The 19,457-nt window shown below is 51.0% G+C and overlaps 7 protein-coding genes across 7 annotated transcripts; 4 read left to right on the top strand and 3 right to left on the bottom strand.

Annotated features, from left to right (window-relative positions):
* Positions 1–415: 415 nt before the first annotated feature.
* On the top strand, positions 416–3,015 carry Aud_007886 (PHD finger domain protein; the record flags this gene model as incomplete). Its single annotated transcript, XM_043292774.1, has 3 exons — positions 416–441; positions 708–2,777; positions 2,829–3,015. 3 exons carry the CDS (start codon positions 416–418, stop codon positions 3,013–3,015), a joined length of 2,283 nt encoding a protein of 760 aa, XP_043148709.1.
* Positions 3,016–3,728: 713 nt separating this feature from the next.
* Positions 3,729–4,917, top strand: Aud_007885 (sideroflexin family transporter; the record flags this gene model as incomplete). The annotated part of the gene is made up of 4 exons (XM_043292773.1): positions 3,729–3,832; positions 3,893–4,026; positions 4,089–4,183; positions 4,237–4,917. The coding sequence occupies 4 exons, from the start codon at positions 3,729–3,731 to the stop codon at positions 4,915–4,917; spliced, it is 1,014 nt and encodes a 337-aa protein (XP_043148708.1).
* A 389-nt stretch (positions 4,918–5,306) lies between these two features.
* Positions 5,307–6,087, top strand: Aud_007884 (GNAT family N-acetyltransferase; the record flags this gene model as incomplete). Its single annotated transcript, XM_043292772.1, has 2 exons — positions 5,307–5,425; positions 5,487–6,087. 2 exons carry the CDS (start codon positions 5,307–5,309, stop codon positions 6,085–6,087), a joined length of 720 nt encoding a protein of 239 aa, XP_043148707.1.
* A 59-nt stretch (positions 6,088–6,146) lies between these two features.
* Positions 6,147–7,717, bottom strand: Aud_007883 (amidase; the record flags this gene model as incomplete). Its single annotated transcript, XM_043292771.1, has 2 exons — positions 6,147–6,301; positions 6,355–7,717. 2 exons carry the CDS (start codon positions 7,715–7,717, stop codon positions 6,147–6,149), a joined length of 1,518 nt encoding a protein of 505 aa, XP_043148706.1.
* Positions 7,718–9,300: 1,583 nt separating this feature from the next.
* Aud_007882 (putative protein kinase (Lkh1)) lies at positions 9,301–11,568 on the bottom strand (the record flags this gene model as incomplete). Its single annotated transcript, XM_043292770.1, has 6 exons — positions 9,301–9,501; positions 9,556–9,643; positions 9,698–10,160; positions 10,217–10,564; positions 10,623–10,701; positions 10,753–11,568. The coding sequence occupies 6 exons, from the start codon at positions 11,566–11,568 to the stop codon at positions 9,301–9,303; spliced, it is 1,995 nt and encodes a 664-aa protein (XP_043148705.1).
* A 2,159-nt stretch (positions 11,569–13,727) lies between these two features.
* On the bottom strand, positions 13,728–15,490 carry Aud_007881 (uncharacterized protein; the record flags this gene model as incomplete). The annotated part of the gene is made up of 2 exons (XM_043292769.1): positions 13,728–14,374; positions 14,425–15,490. The coding sequence occupies 2 exons, from the start codon at positions 15,488–15,490 to the stop codon at positions 13,728–13,730; spliced, it is 1,713 nt and encodes a 570-aa protein (XP_043148704.1).
* Positions 15,491–16,193: 703 nt separating this feature from the next.
* ysh1 (cleavage polyadenylation factor subunit YSH1) lies at positions 16,194–19,337 on the top strand (the record flags this gene model as incomplete). The annotated part of the gene is made up of 5 exons (XM_043292768.1): positions 16,194–16,346; positions 16,403–16,500; positions 16,837–17,980; positions 18,034–18,688; positions 18,748–19,337. The coding sequence occupies 5 exons, from the start codon at positions 16,194–16,196 to the stop codon at positions 19,335–19,337; spliced, it is 2,640 nt and encodes an 879-aa protein (XP_043148703.1).
* Positions 19,338–19,457: the final 120 nt, after the last annotated feature.

Genomic DNA, 19,457 nt, shown 5'->3' with positions numbered 1-19,457 from the left:
GTTCCAGGGCAGCTCCAACCTTCCCTCGAGCCTCTGGATCCCTTCCACTGCCCTCCCTTGTCCACTCATAGCTCCGATATCGATTTTCCTTTCTACTCTTCTCCCTCGCTATTAAATCTGTTATGTGCTCTTTGAGAATACAAGATATGTACTAGATAATCGGCACAGCTTGTCCTAATTTCTCCTTGTTTCGCTCACGAGGGGGCTCACATTCTTTCTACGTCCGTCGTCCGGCCCGGTTGCCTGCTTGGCTTCAATGACACTGAAGTGCACATTACTCGTCCGCTCATTATCGATTTCCACCGAACCCTTCTCTTTTCGGACATTCCTCAGCGCCCGAGGTATCTGGACGACCTCTGATTAGGTTGCCTGGCAGCTCGAATTGAATGGTTGCTGGGATCACTGGGTTGCTGACATGAGTTGGGATAACCCTGTCCACAGGTATGGCTCTCGAAGTCTTCCATGCACATACCATTATCTCTCAAACTGTGATTCCTCTCCTGGCACTGGCGGGGCGAATTCGCATTGTGCGTGCTACTCGTCAGTCGCTGCTTTACTACGAGCTTTGCCTTTCTCCCCATTCTTCACTCCTTGATACATACAGTACGAACGTGCTCGGCGAACTGCCTGACTATCTATGCTATGGACTCCGTCCCAGAGTGGTTTCGTGAGAAGATTATACTGACAGAGCCTTCGATCATGTTTAGCTTCAGCTACCCAAACGGTGAACCTCAGACCCCGACGAGGACTCCTACAACTACAGTGTTCGGCGATTCCGCTTTTCAAACCCCCAAGCTCGAATCTAGTTTTTTCGACCCTCGAGTTACCTGGGACACATCGGATCCTTATGCATCAAGTCCGGAGTTCCTTCGAACACCCCAGCGATTCGGCCTGAGCACCCCTTCAAACCCCCTACGACTGCCAGACTCGGGCCCCGGTCGAACTGGAGGGGTGGATGCGTTGCAGGGCTTGGAACAGGAGACTGACACGGCCAAAAGGATACGTTCCACAAGGCCTAATGGTGGCTCAGGCGAGGACGGTCCTCGGACCGTGGACTCTGCAAAGTCCGCTGCATCTATGCAAACTCCACCCCCAAGCAGTGCATCAAGGAGGAAAATAACCGGGTTGGACAATGTCATCGACACAAACAGAAAGCACTCTCCGCATGTTGGTCATCTCGAGACCCCTAGCCGCTTGCTAGGTGCTTCACCCAGGTTTTTTGCGGGTCTCCAGTCCTCTCCAGACCCTTTCGACCTGGCTGCAATTGATCCGTCCGCCTCGCCGTTCTTTCCTCAGCAGAGGTTGTTTTGGGACAATGATATCGAGCAGCAGGGGGGAAGCCTGAGTTTGTCTGGGAACAGCATCAACCCCTTCGACTCGAGTGCTCCAACTTCTACAAACCAGAACCATAATCTAGCGTTGCAGGACACTCGAATCCCGCAACTACCAGCTATCGACGCCACCATTGACCTTCCCGAGGTTCACGGTCCCACGTATAGTCTCTCTGCTGCTCCTTCCGATGCAGCCCTATTCCCTGCTCCTTTCTCCACTTCCCCCCGTCTTCCTATAGCCAAGGCAGAAGATCCGGCTTTGTTTCTCTCTTCACCAGCCCGCCGTTTCGGTGGCCCTCAGCTGAGCCCAGATAAGAAACTCTTTTCTAAGCCACCCAGACAGCCATATCACCACCAGACTGAGGAATTCAAGCGAGAAGAGCTTCGCCGTGCGCAGAGCATTAACCATTCCCTCTCTGGCTTCGACGAGGAGGAGGACGACGATGATGATTTTACTCCTCGTCGATCCCGGCCGGGGCTCACTCGCAGTATGACTCATAGTGTTATAAATGCTCCCCCTCAGCGTTCCGTATCGGGACAGTCTACGTCTGGAATGATGGCTTCCAGCAGTGGCATTCGCAAAAGCCCGTCCAAGGGACGGTCCTCCCCCGTCAAACCCCTCCGCCAACAACTCACTAGAGCGAATACGGTTGCGTCTGGGTTGCCCACTCGCTCTCAGTCGCTCATTTTGAAAATAGGCAAGGATGGTAGAGCAAAGACCGAGATGCAGACTGTTGCTGAGGCATCCACTGGCCTGACGGACCCTGTGAATGGAATGGAGATTGACCAATTCGCAACTGAGAATGGATTCGACTCTACCGATCTTTCCGAGTACCCAAATCTTCCTGCCCGCCACTCTTCCTCCGTATTCTCGGACGTCGGCGAACCTACTGTGGCCCACAGTGATGCCGGCTCCCGGCCCCATTCGAAAGGCTCCTATACCTCCACTGCTGCATCATCCCAGTCTGGCAGGGCGTCACCCTGGGCTAGTGCATCTCGGGGCCCTGCAAGACGACCCGTGTACCGAGCAGCTGCGGATGAGTGGAATAGGACGACCCCCAAGCGGCAGTCGATGCTGATAAACTCGGATCTGACATACCCTAGCGTCGCGACCCCCTCGGAACTCCTTCCTGAGAATGAAGACGATTCTGGCGATGCCCAGCACGCACTTCGAAAAGTCCTTGAGGGGAGAGGACGACTTCCACGGTCCCAGACAATTGGCTATGGGTCACGGTCCAATAGGTCCTCACTCTCCTTTGCGCATTTACGGTCGTCTCCCCCACGCTTCGGTGCGGACCTGAATTCTCGGCCATCTAACACTTCCCCAACCACCATGACAGACCCTGACCTGGCGACTCCGACCACTGAACGCTACAGCAACCCAAGCAATGGCACCAGATGTGTTTGCCAGTCCATGGACAATGGTGGCCATCTCATGATCCAATGGTAAGCGAACATCAGCTTCGTTATTTTGTCATCTTTGCTTACCTTTCGCAGCGAATCGTGCAATCATTGGCTCCATACAAAGTGTGTCGGACTTGAGCGGTCGAATCTGCCGTCTGTGTATATGTGCGTATTTTGCGCCCAAACACCGACTAGGAAGAACCGGGTTCGAGGTCCAGTCAGTGCCACCGAACATGCGCCAACTTCACCTCTGGCCCATAAATCCTTCCGATTCCGGTAATTTCTCCGGTTTTCAGTTTTATAACTGGACCGGACATTTATTTTCTCTCTATTATCATGTCATCATGAATACGAAGTCACTGGTCATGACTAGCGTCAACAAGTGCCGTCTGTTCTTTGGAAGGCTCCTCCAGACTCACTGTTTTGACCTTTCGGATCATTCCTAATGTCTCTTTTGTCTGTCGCTTTATCAGAACCACTAGACATACCCCGTTTTCGCTGGAGGACATCATTTTTCACATATCCTGCATACCCACCTGTACTGACATAATGTCAATGCATCACAGTCGTGATTACTGTCATAGCTTATTTCCTATTTACTTCAATATGTGTCGGGGTTTGTCTGCCCCACTGAGTGATACCTATGTACTACTGTATCTAGCATTTCTGTTCAATCATGTTCATGACCCCCTTACATCTGGACTTGTACCCCGATGTAGTAATCCATAGTTGTATTTGTTGTCCTACATATGTCCGGAAGGCGGTGACACAATTAAGGAACCATATCAATTGGTGCAGCATGATTGGCTGAGCCCCCCGCTTATCGGCTCACCGCCCTTGATAGCGTTTGTGGTTTCCCGATCAATTATTTTCGCTTTCCGTCGGTGACTCCTCCCCCAGCGCCTCCTGCTCAACATCTGCCCCGTTTCATTCTTTTTCTCTTTTTCAGTCTGTCGTTCTTAGTATCTGACTGTCTTTCTTTGATTTGCATCCATGTCTACGGCACTTCCCGGCAACCGGGACCTTCCCGCGTCGCAATATGACCTGAACACTTACTGGGGTCGTGTTCGCCATGCGGCAGACATCTCCGATCCAAGGTGAGCATCTCATAATGTCTCTCTCGACTGTGCTGTAGTTCCGACTGACATGTATCCTAGGATGTTGTTCGTATCCTCGTCGGGTCTAGAACAAGCGAAGCGCCTTATTTCGTCCTATAAGCAGAATCATATCCCTGTTATGACTCCCGACTTATGGCGGGCGAAGAAGGTGGTGGACTCTACATTGCATCCAGGTGTGTTTGCGGTATTTGGTTGTTAATCTAAGTGTGGGGGTGTCTAACTTTACCTTGTCTAGACACTGGCGAACCGGTTTTCCTTCCCTTCCGCATGTCGGCTTACGTTCTTTCGAACCTGGTGGTGACGGCGGGCATGCTTACGCCAGGGTTGCAGGTATGAACCATCGGACTTTCGGAAATTGGTGAGGCATGACACTGACTGTATAGACTACTGGAACGCTTCTGTGGCAGATTGCCAACCAGTCGCTCAATGTCGCCATTAACAATGCGAACGCGAACAAGTCGACTCCCCTATCGGTCTCTCAGATGGCCAAGTCCTACTTGATGGCGGTATCAGCGTCGTGCTCGGTGGCCCTGGGTCTCAATGCGCTGGTCCCTCGGCTGAAGAACATTTCTCCCAACACCAGACTCATCCTCGGCCGTCTGGTACCCTTTGCTGCGGTTTCCAGCGCCAGTGCGCTCAATGTGTTCCTGATGCGTGGCGAGGAGATTCGCCAGGGCATTGACGTCTACCCTGTCCTCTCAGAGGAGGAGAAGAAGAAGCGCGAGGAGACCGGTGAGCCGGTCCAGAGTCTGGGCAAGAGTAAGAAGGCCGCCACGATTGCGGTTGGGGAGACAGCCGTCAGTCGGGTACTGAACGCTACGCCCATCATGGTTGTACCGCCCCTGGTCCTTGTGAGGCTGGAGAAGACAGCCTGGCTCAAGGCTCGTCCGCGTATGGTTACGCCGATCAACCTGGGCTTGATCCTGGCCACGTCACTGTTTGCTCTTCCGCTGGCCCTGGGAGCGTTCCCTCAGCGGCAGGCAATCAGCGCCCAGATTTTGGAAGAGGAGTTCTGGGGCCGGGGAGGCAAAGACGGGCAAGTTGAATTCAACCGGGGTATGTAGATTGGTGGATTGGGACTCATCGTATTTTGACGCTCTCAGCATTGCGTTGGTTCTTCATTTCCTTTTGGCAGGGGCGGGAATCTGAATATAGAAGCCCTCGTCCAGTGGCATGCACATGGATTGTTGATATCATGTTGTTTAGCGTATAGATCATCTACATATATACCACTGCTTGCCGATGACTCCCTGATTCTTGAGCTCTTTACTTATAGTGTGCTGTTCCTGTAAAGTATTCAGTTCGATCCGACTACTGTCTCACCTCACGCTGACCACTAATTAACTAACCGATGACTCACTATCCCTCCCCACAACAAGATATATATTTCTTCCAACTTACAACATCCAAATCAACTCCTCATAATAATTAAGTCACAAGTCAATCGAACAAAATGGAAGACTCATTCCCCCCACCTTTCCGCACCGCCCGTCTACAATTCCACCCGATGGTCGACGCCGACGCGGCAGGCATCCACGCCATCCGCGGTTTAGAGGAGGTCATGAAATGGAGGTATTCATATCAACCTGTCCCATCCATCTGATTTGAGAATGGTCGTACTGAGACAGGATAGTCTAAAAAAAGTCCCTGATGCGGATCTCGCGACGACAAGGAAGTGGGTGGAGGAGTACCTGAGGCCGGAGCCGCGGACGCCTGGGAATGTGGGGTATGTGCTTCGGGAGATTGGGTCTGGGTCTGGGTCTGGGTCTGGGTCTGGGTCTGAGTCTGAGTCTGAGGCTTCTGGGGCGGGTGGAGACGGAGATGGGAAGGGTGAGTTTCAGTTACTCGTCTTGTTTGGGGCGTACGTCTATGTGTGGTTGGAGGCTAAGAGACAGGCAGGCCGGATTATCGCTTCTATTGGCTTGCACTATGGACTCATTGAGGAGCTGGGGGAAAAGCGCTGGGAGCTGGGGTATATCTTTCACCCTGACTTCTGGGGGAAGGGGTATGCGACTGAGGCTGTGAGGGGGTTGATGGGTGCGTGGCCGGGGATCTATCAGAGAGTTAATTGGGGGGATGTTGTGCAGCAGGAGCGGAGCGGAGAGGTGGTTGCCATCACGGACGACGGCAATGAGCCGAGTAAGCGTGTTTTGAGGAAGTGTGGGTTTGAAGCTATGGAGGAGTTTGTGGACCAGGATGGGACAAAGTGTGTGGCTTTTGTTTATAGGGGTTAGCTTATGGTTGGCTTCGTATTGATACCATGTTGTTTGTGTGTATATACTCGATAGAATGGCTAGATGGGAAGCTCTGGCTGCCGTCTGCCCTGGATGACTCTCTCAAACTGCTCTGCAATGTCTAGCAGGTCATTGTCTTGCCATGGTTTGCCCATGAGCTCCAAGCCGATTGGTACACCGAGAGGAGCCGACTCGGTGTGAGGACTGAACCCAGCTGGACATGGTTAGCGACTCCTCCACAGCACATATTTCATATAATTCACATACCAGGTAGACATATCGCTGGCCTTCCTGTCAACGCTGCCAGAATACCATTCCTCCGTGGCTGGACCATTGACCCGATTGAAGCGACCAGCTGTCTTTGGTGCGGGTAGACGAGGGCGTCCAACTGATGTTCCTCGAAACAATCATCTACAGCCTTCTTCAATGCTGCAATTGTCGCCAGGCGAGACCCATACTCCGGGCTTTGCATTGTATATGGACCGCCCTTCTGCAATGTGCGACAGAGGACCGGTGTCACGGCTTCCTGGAGGTACTCTCCACTGGCGACAATCGAGTCTAGTGATCGATGGGGCGTGGATGCGATTAATGGCGATTGTAGGAAGGTGTCGAAGACAGTGCGGAACTCGTATGCTTGCATGTCCGCCGTGGAAATGAGAGTGGGAATGTCCCAGTGAGCACTCTGGGGAGAGAGCGTGACGAGCTCAACTTGCAAGTCAGCTCTGGCTTTATCAAGCGCTTTCAGCACTGTACGGTTGACAATTGAGCCTTCGGGGTCACAGTCGTCCGCGAAGAATGATCTCAAAATGCCAATTCTTTTGCCGCCATCACCTGTCCCAGAGTCGCGCTCCGTTGCGTCACGTCGACAATCGAGAGTAGCATCGTCCCCCCTGTCCTCGCCCTTCATCACATCAAACAAGACACGGACATCTTGCACTGTCCGTGCCATCGGCCCAGCCACATCCTGCGTCTCAGTGACAGGGATGATGCCTCTCCGCGAAATCTGTCCCCTCGTCGGTCTAAGTCCGACGATCGAGCACGCCGATGCAGGCGAGCGTAGCGAATTCATCGTGTCCCCGCCACATCCTACAAGAGCCAAATTCGCTGCTAGAGCAGCAGCCGTCCCACCTGATGAGCCGCCGGGTGTCCGACTGAGGTCGTACGGGTTCCGCGTCTGACCTCCCAGTGAAGAAACGGTGACGCCCTCCAGCGAAAGTTCGTGGAGATTGCCCTTGCCGAGGATAATGGCGCCAGCGCGACGCAGCTTCGTGACGACAAAGGCGTCGGCTTTTGTCTGGAGGGAGTGGAGGGCTTTTACTCCGGATGTTGTGGGCATGTCAATGGTGCTGTAGGTGTCTTTCAGGATGACGGGGACCCCATGAAGGGGCGGAAAGGCATAGTCTTTCCCATGTTGCTGTAGGAATGCCTCTGTTTCCTGGTCTCTTTGTCGGGCGATGTCGAGTGCATTCTTGTTGACGGTTATTAGAGCTTTGAGCAGGTTATTATATCGTGATATTCGATCAAGGTATACTACCACGACCTCGGTGCAGGTCGTCCTCCTCTCGCGTAGAGCATCATGGTATTTTGATATCGCAAGCTCTTGGATGTCAATGAAGCCTATGCTGCCCATGTCTCCCTTTCCCTTTGAACAGGACGAAATCAGTCCATTTGAATCTGAAGTGCACGCGAGGATATATCAATCCGCCCATGAATGAGGGGTAGTGTATAGCTGAGGACCGGGATTATTGATCAGTGAGTTGGGGTCAGTATTTGCATCGTCTATCGAATTACGGTGGACTGAGATCAACTAGATAGCGTCATGCTACCTCTCTATTAGTCTGTCGTTGTGGTTCACATCGATGTCTTCTGTTACACTTCCAGTATCTCCATCATTCCTAGTATGTCTTCGTCTTCGGCCAAAAACGAATCGCGCCATCTCATTAGAGATCAAGTATATCAGCAGTCTCGTTTGCGAGACTGCTGATCTGTATTCTGTTGCGTGAACCCCACTTACTCCAACTTCCTTTGGAGGCTTGGAGCATGGATCAACTAGTGTGACTGTGGATTGCTAGTTGTGGAGACGGACCTTCGGAATGGTGTGGCGTCCCTGGATTGATAACAATGGCTGGTTGGGAGAGGGGCATCGCGCTATCCAGGGCTGCGCATGCGGTCTTGTAGCCCAGACGAAGACAAGTTGTTGTTGATGATGTTGGCAGTGAGATGCATCAAACGAGAAGGTAAATTCTATCCATTCATTTTATCAGTGCAGCTGTGCCAATGTCGCTGCACCATGAAAACGGTAAGCACTGGATATATGATATACACGAAAAAGATATAAATCAATGGCAGATCCATGTAGACGACTACTGTATCATGTCGCCTATAAATGACTAGGACCCAAATAATGCGCTGTTTGTCAAACCCATCTGTGCCAGACGCTCGCTCCTATTGTAAGCTTGCCAATATAGAGTTGAGTACGCCGCTTAATAAAGAATCGAATCAAAATAAAAATGAGTGATAAATCAAGCCGAAGAAGAAGGAATATTGAGGCATAGCCCCATGCAAGATGTAAAGTAGGCTTGTATCATATCACCGGCGCCCAGAAGTAATGAAAAATAGTAGACAAAATGCGCGTAGGGCGATGAACAAACCCTCCCGCTGCCCAGAAGGGGAAGGTTGAATGGATGATTGAAAAAGGGGACAAAAATAAGATAAAATAAAAAGCCGTCCACGCAAGCCCATAAATCCAGGATATAACCCTTAAAAATGAATCAGATAAAATAGAAAAAACCATATATGTCCTCCGTAATCGTTGACTCCAGGGTATGCTTTGGAGTTCGAGTTCCCTTGCTCTTTCTTTTCTGCTGATTTTTTCAAGTTCGAAACAATCATGAATCACAGATGCCCCTTGTCCATGTAACTGAAGTCCGTCAAATTGCATCCCATAGTCCTTGCGTTAAGCACCAAACTCCGTAGTCACATAAGATATTGTGCGTAGAATATGCCCCATGGGCCAAAAGCGTAGCCGTCGTTGACTTCGCAACATCTGCTCAAGCTTGGCCACGTCGATCAACACTATCCAAGAAAAGAAAGAGTTCTTCACTGTCGCATATCCTTAGACAACGGTCATGGCGGCAACTATTAAAATTCAGACGTGTCCGAGATGAGAGTACCAGCGACGTTGCCCCTCTTCAACATTAAGTATCGAGACGCCTAGCTGCGTTGACCGCCGTTGCGTTGCAACTGTTGACCGATGCGAAGAGCCTCGGTGCCATCATCAACCAAAGACTCCTTGAACCACGGGTGCTTCAGAGCCTCTTTGGCAGTAATACGGTTCTTGGGGTCGTAGACAAATATCCGCTGAAGAAGGTCAAGGAACAAGCGATGGAATGTGGTGCTGGTGGGGATGAAATCCTGTGCGGTTCGTTAACAGCTGTTGTGTAAAAGATTCGTCGCAAATAGACCTACAGTAAGCTGCTTCATAGCCCTCACGTACTTGCGCGAGGCCCGTGTCGTTTCCTCATTAGGATAATCGAGCTTGTTTCGGTTGAAGTATCTGGGCTGAATTAGCATCAATGTTCTCACAGAAGCGTAAGGGTTCGGAGCGTACTTTGCCGCCTGGTTCTGACTTCCGTTTCGACCACCTTGGGTTGTTTGCTTGACCAGCTTCGTATCAATTTTAGAGCCAATAACTGCCTCCATCATGGCAAGATGTTCTAGGTTGTCGTGCGTCTGGAAAAGGGCGTCCCCGGTGAAGAATTCAACCAGAATGCAGCCGATACTCCAGATATCACATGGGAAACTCCAGCCCAGATTCAAGATGATTTCGGGAGCACGGTAATGTCTCGTGGATACCACCGACGAGTGATACTCATCATCAAAAGTGGCAGACCCGAAATCGATGAGACGGATTTCGCTGTCCAATAACACACGTCGCTGACGGGCATTCCGTGAAACTGCGTGTGATGAGGATGGGATCGTTCGGTTGTAGGTGAATGTCTGGTATGCGTTGCTGACGAGGAGGATGTTCTCGGGTTTCAAATCGGTATGTATGAGATTAAGATCATGCAGAACTGGACTTGTCAGTATGAAATCGCCCGAGACCAGAGAAAACCACAGGCTGACTCACAGGCTACGCTCGTGAATAGCTGCCGAGCGAAGTTCTGAATCTGGCTACTGGGAAAGGGTACAAAGCCGTTGCCTTTGAGGAAATCAAAGACACTCTGGCCCAAAAGATCCGTGACAATGCAGATATGGTTTCGGAAATCGAAGCAATCACGTAGGTGAATGCACTTGTTTCGGTTCGATTTATCATTCGAGGCCAACGTCGATAGAACCCGAAGTTCAATTCTGGACGCGTCACGGTACTTCTGTATCGACCGAATGATCTTGACTGCGCAGCGAGTCTTGCGCTGCCTGTCATACGCTTCAACCACCTTGCCGAATGTACCCTGTCCTAGAAGCTTGATGATCGAGTCTGAAAAAAATTAGCATCTGTTGTCATGGAAGGCAAATCAACTGGCACGAAAACTCACATCGATCTGTCAATGGAGTATCTGGCGTAACAATGTAGTGACCATCATCATCGTCATACTTCTCATGGCGATTTCCATACTGCAGAGAGTGTTAGCGAATGCATCCAGATACAGAACCGTCAATACTCACATCTCGAACGACAGGTACTGGGACTTCCTTGGCCTTGATCGGTGGCTTGGGAGGGGGGATGTAGCTGAGGAATGCATCACCGGCAGTTTCCAATTCCCGCCGTTTCTGCTCATCGCGGGCTGACTTGCGTGTTGTCACACGTTTCCGCTTCTGGCCAACATTGGCGTCTTCATAATATACACCGTTGGTAGCACCCGCACTGCCCTGCGAACCCAGGGATGTGGGAGCGGTTGTGTGTAGGGAAGTCGTGCGGTCTGTAGAAATGGAGGCTGCGGAAGACTCTTCTCCGTATTGCTGAGGAATGGTGGAAAATGATGGACGATCGTAGTATCCCAGGTCGTAGGCTGATTCAATTCCAGTGCGCCTTTTCTTGCCGGCAGGTTGGGCCATGCCGCTGTTCGAGGCCGCTGCCGCAGTGGTACGGGACTTGCCCTTGGCCTGTTCTGGAGGAGGCGTATCATCGATGACAATGACCTCTTTGGGAATGCCATTTTTATAGAACTCGCCCCAGTCGGGCTTCTTCTTCCTTTTGCTTTGATCTGACCCGGCTGTGCCCGTACTTACTTCGCTCTGAGCCGGTGGGATGGCTGCTGGGGTGGAGGCAGGCTGTACCATTTTCGAAGATTGGTTGTAAGGAAGGGGTGCGGTCGAAGGAGGGGCGGCGTACGGGTAGGATGCGGTGGCTAGGCGAGCAGTCCCTGTAGCGGTCGTGACGGGGAAGGAGGCGTTTGGCTGGTAGGCGTGGTGATGAGGAAATGCGTAGTGTTGCTGGTGGTGCGTGGGATGCGTTGCAGTGGCCGTTGAGGGTGTAGACATGATGATCTGAAGCAGTTCTCCTGGTTGTAGGAGTGTCGGATGTAGGAAAGAGAAAAGGATTGAGAAAGGAGAGTCAACGTATTCCGATCGGTTGATCGTGAGCCGGTCGATCAACTCGCTGGGCTAGGCCGGAGACCCGGCGAATATTTTGAAATTGAATACAAGTCCCAAATTACTTGATTGCCAGCAAGGCAGGCGGTTTCGCAAGAAGGAATATGTGGAAAGCGAACAAAAGGAGGACGGGCTTTTCGACGAGCAGAGGTGTCGATGCGTGGAGATGACGACTGGACGAGGCGGTCGGTCGGGGAATTGTGCGCTGATATTTCAGAACGTCTCAGTTGCTTTTCAGCAGAGAGAAACAGAAAATCAAAACAACATTGGTTTGAGGCGGAGAACATCTATCCAGGAATAAAGACACGACGGTGACGATGATGATGGTGTGTTTGAGACAAGAAATTGGGAGGGATGGAGGGTAGACTTCTACTTTGGCGGACAGAGCGAGCGCGCGGCCGGAATGGAGATACTGTCGAGATTGGTTTTAGTACTATTCCTCCTGACTACGACTCCAGAGGACTATTTCAGACTTCTGCTAACAAAATCTACAGTGCAATAACGAACTGAGGAATGGCAATGGCGCCTCGCCGCTCGTGCATTGTAAAGGCGAGGGTTTACTCGGCTACGGTCTACGCACAGGCAGCGCTGGGAGATTTTGCCCAAGAATTTCAGTGCTGCGCTGTAATGACTCTTTTCCTAAAGGCAATGAGGAATTCGAAAATCTATCTATCCTTGCGTCGCTGGTTGGGCCTTTCCAGACTCTCTACAAAGTCTGTTGCATCCTTCGCGTAAGCAATATGGCGCAGATCGCAAGGCTCATCTAATTCAGCCATCTAAATCCGCCGGGGGCAACCCCGACAGAGCCCATAGCGTCAGATGAATAATGTGAATGGGATGCTGATTGACCGCCCAGGATCAGAGTATGTCTGTGTCTTGTCCGATTTCGAGCCACCCAAAAGCGGGGTTTTCTGATAACGATGTCCGAGAATATGTCTCAGTAGAGACTCACGCTCATTTTTCTTTTCTGTTACTCCAGCATTCACTACTACCCTGGAACATTCTCATTGTGAGATGAAGTGGAATAGCTGTGGCGATGGCATAGCAACTGCACCAATAGTCGATGCTGCACGCCGTACGGAGTACGGGCTGATCACCATATGTCATGCGTTTCTCTCATACACTAACCCGTTTGGGATATAGTGCCGTCCCTCCGGTGTGAACCCTCGGGCCTCCACTTTCTGGCCTGTCCCTGTGGTTACTACACTGACATCATATAACTCATTGGAGTGGCTCCTGAATGCATTCCATGTCAAGCTAAGGATATATGCAAAATATGCAACGAACCATGATTCACGGTTTTGTCTTGTATACTACTTGTATGCCCCATTTGACAAAATTTTCTATCCTCAGAAATTGCGGAGTGAAGGTTGCGAATCGGGCTTTCGAATCTCTGACTCCGAGGTTTGAGAGATTCACATATCGACTGTGGATCTAGTGACTTTTGCACTGGAGCTAAGACTAGTAGATATTTACTGCATCCACTTTGTCTGGATCGATCTTGCAATATGATCAGACAGGAAGAGACTAGAGATCGTGAGAATAATCAGAGTGGATACTTCTCCTGAATGATTGTATTCTTGTACATTTTGAATAGCCTCGTCAAGGCGCTAGAGCATAGGGCGGCGAGTAATCGTCGTGTTAGGCTTCGTGCTGGCAATGGAGGGCAAGCGCGAATAGGACACAGAGGATAATTGAGATTCGTATGCCGTCGCGGAATTTCATGACAATTTGTTTTATTCTACATGAGAGGGTATAAGCCAGTTGGTTCAATAACGATTCTGCATTCCAAGGTGATCGAATCATTTTATGTGATCGGAATAAAAACAAAATAGAATGCAGTGTCCCTGTATCGCCTCATGAAAATGCATACATAAAGACACAAAACCTATGTCTCAAAGAGCAGGAGAACATGCCAATCGAATGGAAGGTGAACCGCAACGCCAAGAACGATGAACCTGCATAGTAACTGCGCGGAGCTCGAAACATAGATCAATAACAAGCTCTGCCACTTATATCAGTGACAGACAACTGGATATGAGTGTGAGCTAAACGTAGTCCGACCGGTCTTCTTTGATGTCCTTGGAATACGCTTTCTGCACATGCCGGGAGCCTCTGCCATCCATTTCGAGCATGAACAAAATATCGCGGACTTGGATTCCAGCACCCTTCGCTTTGTCTTCCCGCCAAGTCCCAAGATGTTTAGTAGGGACAGGAGCTGGCTCTCCAGCGCGGCCAGTCTTCTCCGCGCCAGTGGTGTGAGTTGCGGTATTGACTCGTGGAGGAGTGGCGAAGCCACTGGGAGTAGCCGAGCCTCGATTCAGCCATGAGTAAGATTTTTTGGCTCCGAACATACGACCAGACAGCATGCTATTCGTGGCTAATCGGGCAGTCTCCACAGATTGCTGATGTTGCTGAGCCTCACTGGCCTTTGCATCCATTAATTTCCTTGCTTCCTTCTTCGACAGACCTTTCTTGTCAAGGCTCGGAGCTTTTTCTGCGATTGGAGTCGAAGCGCCAGATCCTGGCACGTCGACAGAGTCCGCTCTGGGCAAAACACCCTCCCCAAGGATAGCGTTTGCACTGCGCTTCGCGCGTTTGGCGGCACGAGCCTCTTCACTGGACACGTCCTTCTCCATGAGTAAACGATATTTCTCGGTCAAGGTCGCCGAAGAGTCAGTCGCCGAATGAGGCCCTTCATGCTTGTTAGAATCTGAATAAAGCCTGGCTGAGTTTGATACTTACGTTTGAGTGGTGTCTGAGTTTTGTCCACACCACCGTTCACTGAGCCAGATGATTCTGCGAGGTCCTTCCATTCGATAGGAACCTTTCCATGAGAATGGGCTCGCCTGCTTCTCGCCAGTGTCGAGGAATAGTCGACCACTGTGCGCAACCGTTCCTCACAAGCAATCGACATTAAATTCAATATATCGACCAAAGGGGCCCCCTCCTGGTTTAGGATAGTCTTCCCCGTACGCACGATAGACGAGCCATCCGGTCCAGTAACCTCAATAGGCTGAGGACGACCTGGCACGGGGTGAAATAAGCCCTCTGCCGGTATGCGAACACCAAGTTCAAAGCCGCGTCTCTGTAGCCTTTGTTCAAGTACCTTCGTCAGTAAGAAAGGCTCTTGTAGATGGTATTGTGCGCGTCTAGCTGCTTCGGTGTCTTCCCGTGTCGGCTCATTGGGGTCTTTGAACGGCGCAGGCGGTTGCGACGCCGTTTCTGTGTAGAAAGAGTCTTGTGTGGTTTGCGGCTTGAACTGGGACGGTTCGCTGAAACTCGGCGTGGTGGAAATTGTCCCGGTAGTAGAGGCCTGGGAGGCGAAAGAGGTATTGAGGGCTAGTTGAGGTTGCTGCTGCGGTGGAGGTGGTTGTTGTACTCTTAACGGCTGTTGCGCTTGAACACCTGGAGCCGAGTAACTACTGGTGAGAAAGGCCTCTTCTTCTCTGACATCGATGCCAGACGACGCCAGAACATCTGTTAACTCCGCAGCATCTGTCGCCTTTTCCACCGGCCGCGAAGGTGGTCCCATGGTGCCCGGAGGTGGTGGCGGGGCGGGTGGTTGAGGCATCCCACTCATGTTGATTCCATTCATGGGAGTTGGAGTTGGTTGACTTGACGGTAGCTGCAACGTCCCAAAGCTGGGAGATGCGTATGGGGATTGTGATTGCGGAAGAGGAGAAAGGCGCTGACGCTTAGACGGAGGAGGGATGCCGCCTCCATTGACCGGGGACGGCGCACTAGGTGAAGGTGAGGATACAGGAGGAGACATTGATTGAGCAAACTGCTGAGGCTGTGTTTGCGCCATGATGGCTAGAATGCTTGAGCTTCAAGCCAGCAGATAGAAATGCGGTAGGTATCGGGGATTTGTCGCGACTATGAAGATGCCCGCGCGTGAGTGGAAAACGTGAGCGGACTGCTCGAACCGCCGCCGCCGCCAGCCGTGACCATCTCAGAGCGTTTAGGTCGACATGAAATCGCGGGGAGCCGCCGCCGGGAGAGCCGAAACAAGTTAAGGATCGAGGTTGTGGTGGTTAGACTGACTTAAATGCGTTGCTCGCGGATGGGAAGGGAGCTTTTACTCGAGGAGGTTTGCTTGCTCAAGATCCCGCACAGGGAGCTCCAGGTCACGTGGATGATATGTCAGCAGAATCTCCGAGGAACAAGAGAACCTGCGGCTTCACTCTTTCAAAGCATTTGTGAGCGAAAAGACCATCTGAGTGAAGGATGGTTCAGCTGTGTGTCACAGAGGTTGAGATCATCGATTGAATCATCTTTGACGCATCAGATCCATGATCACTTTATTTTCTTTGCAGTTCTGAAAGTCTCGTCATTGTATGGTGCTCGATGACCGGCTAATTTCGCGCTGTTTGAGATACAAAACAAAGCAGTTTTCGAGATTGACAGATCTGGAGTGCTTGACTCAAGACTTCACACAACCGTTAGATCTACGATCTCATCCCTCAATGCTGTGAAATTGAGCCCTCATCTCATACTCCAGGTTTCACTTCATGGCGACCAAGCGCAAGGCGTCGGCGTTGAACGCCGCCCTCGACGATGAACCCGTTGACCCGTCTGATGAACTTGCTTTCTACTGCTTAGGCGGAGGTAATGAAGTCGGTCGGTCATGTCATATCATTCAATACAAAGGGAAAACAGTGATGGTGTGTAGTACAATCTCCTTCCACGTTTGACGACATTTAACTGATGGCCGATATAGTTCGATGCGGGCATGCATCCTGCGAAAGAAGGTTTTTCGGCTCTCCCTTTTTTTGACGAGTTCGACCTAAGTACAGTCGATATTCTTCTCATAAGCCAGTACGTGGATTGTTCCCTCCCATCTGATACTTTGCTTTCGCGACAACAATCTTGGATGTTACATCACACTCCAGAGGGGCCGCGTGGGCGTCGACATTTCAGGGCCCTTGCTGCAGTCTGTGGAGGGCCCTTCTTCTTCAGTGATACCGGTCCTAGATCCATGTACATGAGCCATACAATACAATACATACCAGCTGTTAATTTCATGTTTCTTGTTTGTATCTTGATATTGGTGCTCGCGCGGTGGAGGCCTCAGACAACCTGGCATCCTAGATTTTACTGGCTTTTCTAAATTATCTTAGAAAGTTGGCTGATAAGTTTACTCTCGGATCTTAGCTTTCACGTCGATCACTCTTCCGCCCTTCCTTACGTCCTCAGCAAGACCAATTTCAAAGGCCGAGTGTTCATGACACATGCGACCAAGGCCATCTATAAATGGCTTATCCAGGATAATGTGAGAGTCAGCAATACGGCCTCATCGTCTGATCAACGCACAACGTTGTATACTGAACATGATCACTTGTCTACCTTGCCTTTGATTGAGACGATCGATTTCAACACGACCCACACGATAAATAGCATCCGCATTACGCCTTTTCCGGCCGGACATGTGCTCGGGGCTGCTATGTTTTTGGTCTCGATAGCTGGCTTGAATATCCTTTTCACCGGTGATTACTCTCGGGAAGAAGACAGGCATCTGATCCCAGCAGAGGTACCCAAGGGTATCAAAATCGATGTCCTGATTACCGAGTCCACATTCGGTATATCGACGAATCCTCCGCGGCTGGAGAGGGAAGCGGCTCTCATGAAGTCAATAACGGGAATTCTGAACCGCGGGGGTAGGGTCCTGATGCCTGTTTTCGCTCTCGGGCGGGCTCAAGAGTTGCTCCTGATTCTCGACGAATATTGGGAAACGCATCCCGAGTTGCAAAAAATACCCATCTACTACATTGGAAATACTGCTAGACGATGCATGGTTGTGTATCAGACCTACATAGGCGCCATGAACGACAATATCAAACGGCTGTTTCGTCAGCGCATGGCGGAGGCGGAAGCCAGTGGTGACAAGAGTGCCAGTGCAGGGCCTTGGGATTTCAAGTTCGTCAGGAGTCTCCGGAGTCTGGAACGTTTTGACGATTTAGGCGGATGCGTCATGCTGGCTTCACCCGGTATGCTCCAAACAGGAACCAGTAGGGAACTGTTAGAGAGATGGGCTCCAAACGAACGTAACGGCGTCGTTATGACTGGATACAGCGTGGAGGGAACAATGGCCAAGCAGCTGCTTAACGAGCCTGAACAGATACCTGCCGTGATGTCACGGTCGGGGGGCGGAGTCTCGCGACGAGGGCTCACCGGCACTGACGAGGAACAGAAGATCATGATACCCCGAAGATGTACGGTAGACGAAATCAGCTTTGCGGCCCATGTAGATGGTGTCGAGAACCGCAACTTTATCGAAGAGGTGGCCGCGCCTGTTGTGGTGAGTAACTCTTGCATCCTTAACCAATGAGTCAGTGGCCTCATGTCTCCCAGATTCTTGTTCACGGTGAGAAGCATCAGATGATGCGACTCAAGTCAAAATTGCTTAGTCTCAATGCCGACAAAACCGTCAAAGTCAAAGTCTATACTCCAGCGAATTGCGATGAAGTTCGCATCCCATTCAGTAAAGACAAGGTCGCGAAAGTCGTCGGTAGATTAGCCCAAGTCGCTCCTCCTTCGGATCAGGACGATGGCTGTTTAATGTCCGGTGTCTTGGTTCAGAATGGATTTGATCTCTCGCTGATGACGCCTGACGACCTCCGCGAGTATGCTGGTTTAACAACAACGACTATAACTTGCAAGCAGCATATCACACTCAGCTCTGCAAGTATGGATCTTATCCGATGGGCACTTGAGGGTACCTTTGGCGCTATCGAAGAACTCGGTAGCAGCGAGCAGGGTAAGGTCAAAGAAGAGTCCGCAAAGGCCGTCAACGGAGAGCATGAAATGAAAGAAGAGCCTGCAGATGAGGAGATCCCGATGGACGAGACGCAGACATACCTCGTTATGGGCTGCGTTCTCATCCGCTATCACCCTCGGACTCGTGAGGTAGAACTGGAATGGGAGGGAAACATGATGAACGACGGTGTTGCCGACGCAGTTATGGCTGTGCTGCTCACCGTTGAAAGCAGTCCTGCATCGGTGAAGCGTATGCTGATCCCTTTCTCATTCACGGAGCATTTTCATGCTAACCACCAATTGCCGCAGAATCCGCAAAACTCAAGCACCATCACCACCAACATAGTGACCTGGAGTTACCTAATCCCCATGCCCACCAAGGACCTGAAGAGAGATTTGATAATCTGCTCATGATGCTAGAGGCGCAATTTGGGTCGGATATTGCACCCATTGAACGACCGCGCATTCCTTCTGGTATTCGTGCGAACGGCACGATCAAGGGCGATCCGTCGGTATCAGCCGCCGTCAAGACCGAATCAGATGCCGTAGGTGAAACCCCTGCTGAGTCTCAAGAGGACGTCGAGGAGGACGAAGAGGAGGAGAACGTAGAAGAAATTGAAGCAGCTGAACTTGCTCGTCTTCAAGCACTTGGGATTCCTTATCCTGGAATTGAGATCAAGGTTGACAAACACGTCGCGCGGGTATGGCTCGAAAATCTCGAGGTCGAGTGTGCAAACGCCGTTCTCAGAGACAGAGTCCGCGTGGTCATTGAACGGGCTGTAGAGACTGTCGCCAGCATGTGGGGTGAAGGACCTCCGTCAGCCCCCGTCGCAAATGGGACACAAGGCACCAAGGAGGTGGCTCTTTCAAAGAGCACTGAAATTGAGGCAAAGACTTAAATGCCTTTCGTTCTAATATGTAACAATAGTTCATCCTTTTGACAATGAAGGTTCCATGTGGCCAAAGACAAGGAGTGTTTTCGGCGAAGGTCGTTTATCATTTAAGAACTACGAATGAAC

This window comes from Aspergillus udagawae (assembly GCF_001078395.1).
Source record: "Aspergillus udagawae IFM 46973 DNA, scaffold_6, whole genome shotgun sequence".
In the NCBI taxonomy this organism is placed as follows: Eukaryota; Fungi; Ascomycota; class Eurotiomycetes; order Eurotiales; family Aspergillaceae; genus Aspergillus; species Aspergillus udagawae.
Note: the sequence above shows the minus strand (reverse complement) of the source record. Positions and strands in the feature narration are given on the sequence as shown.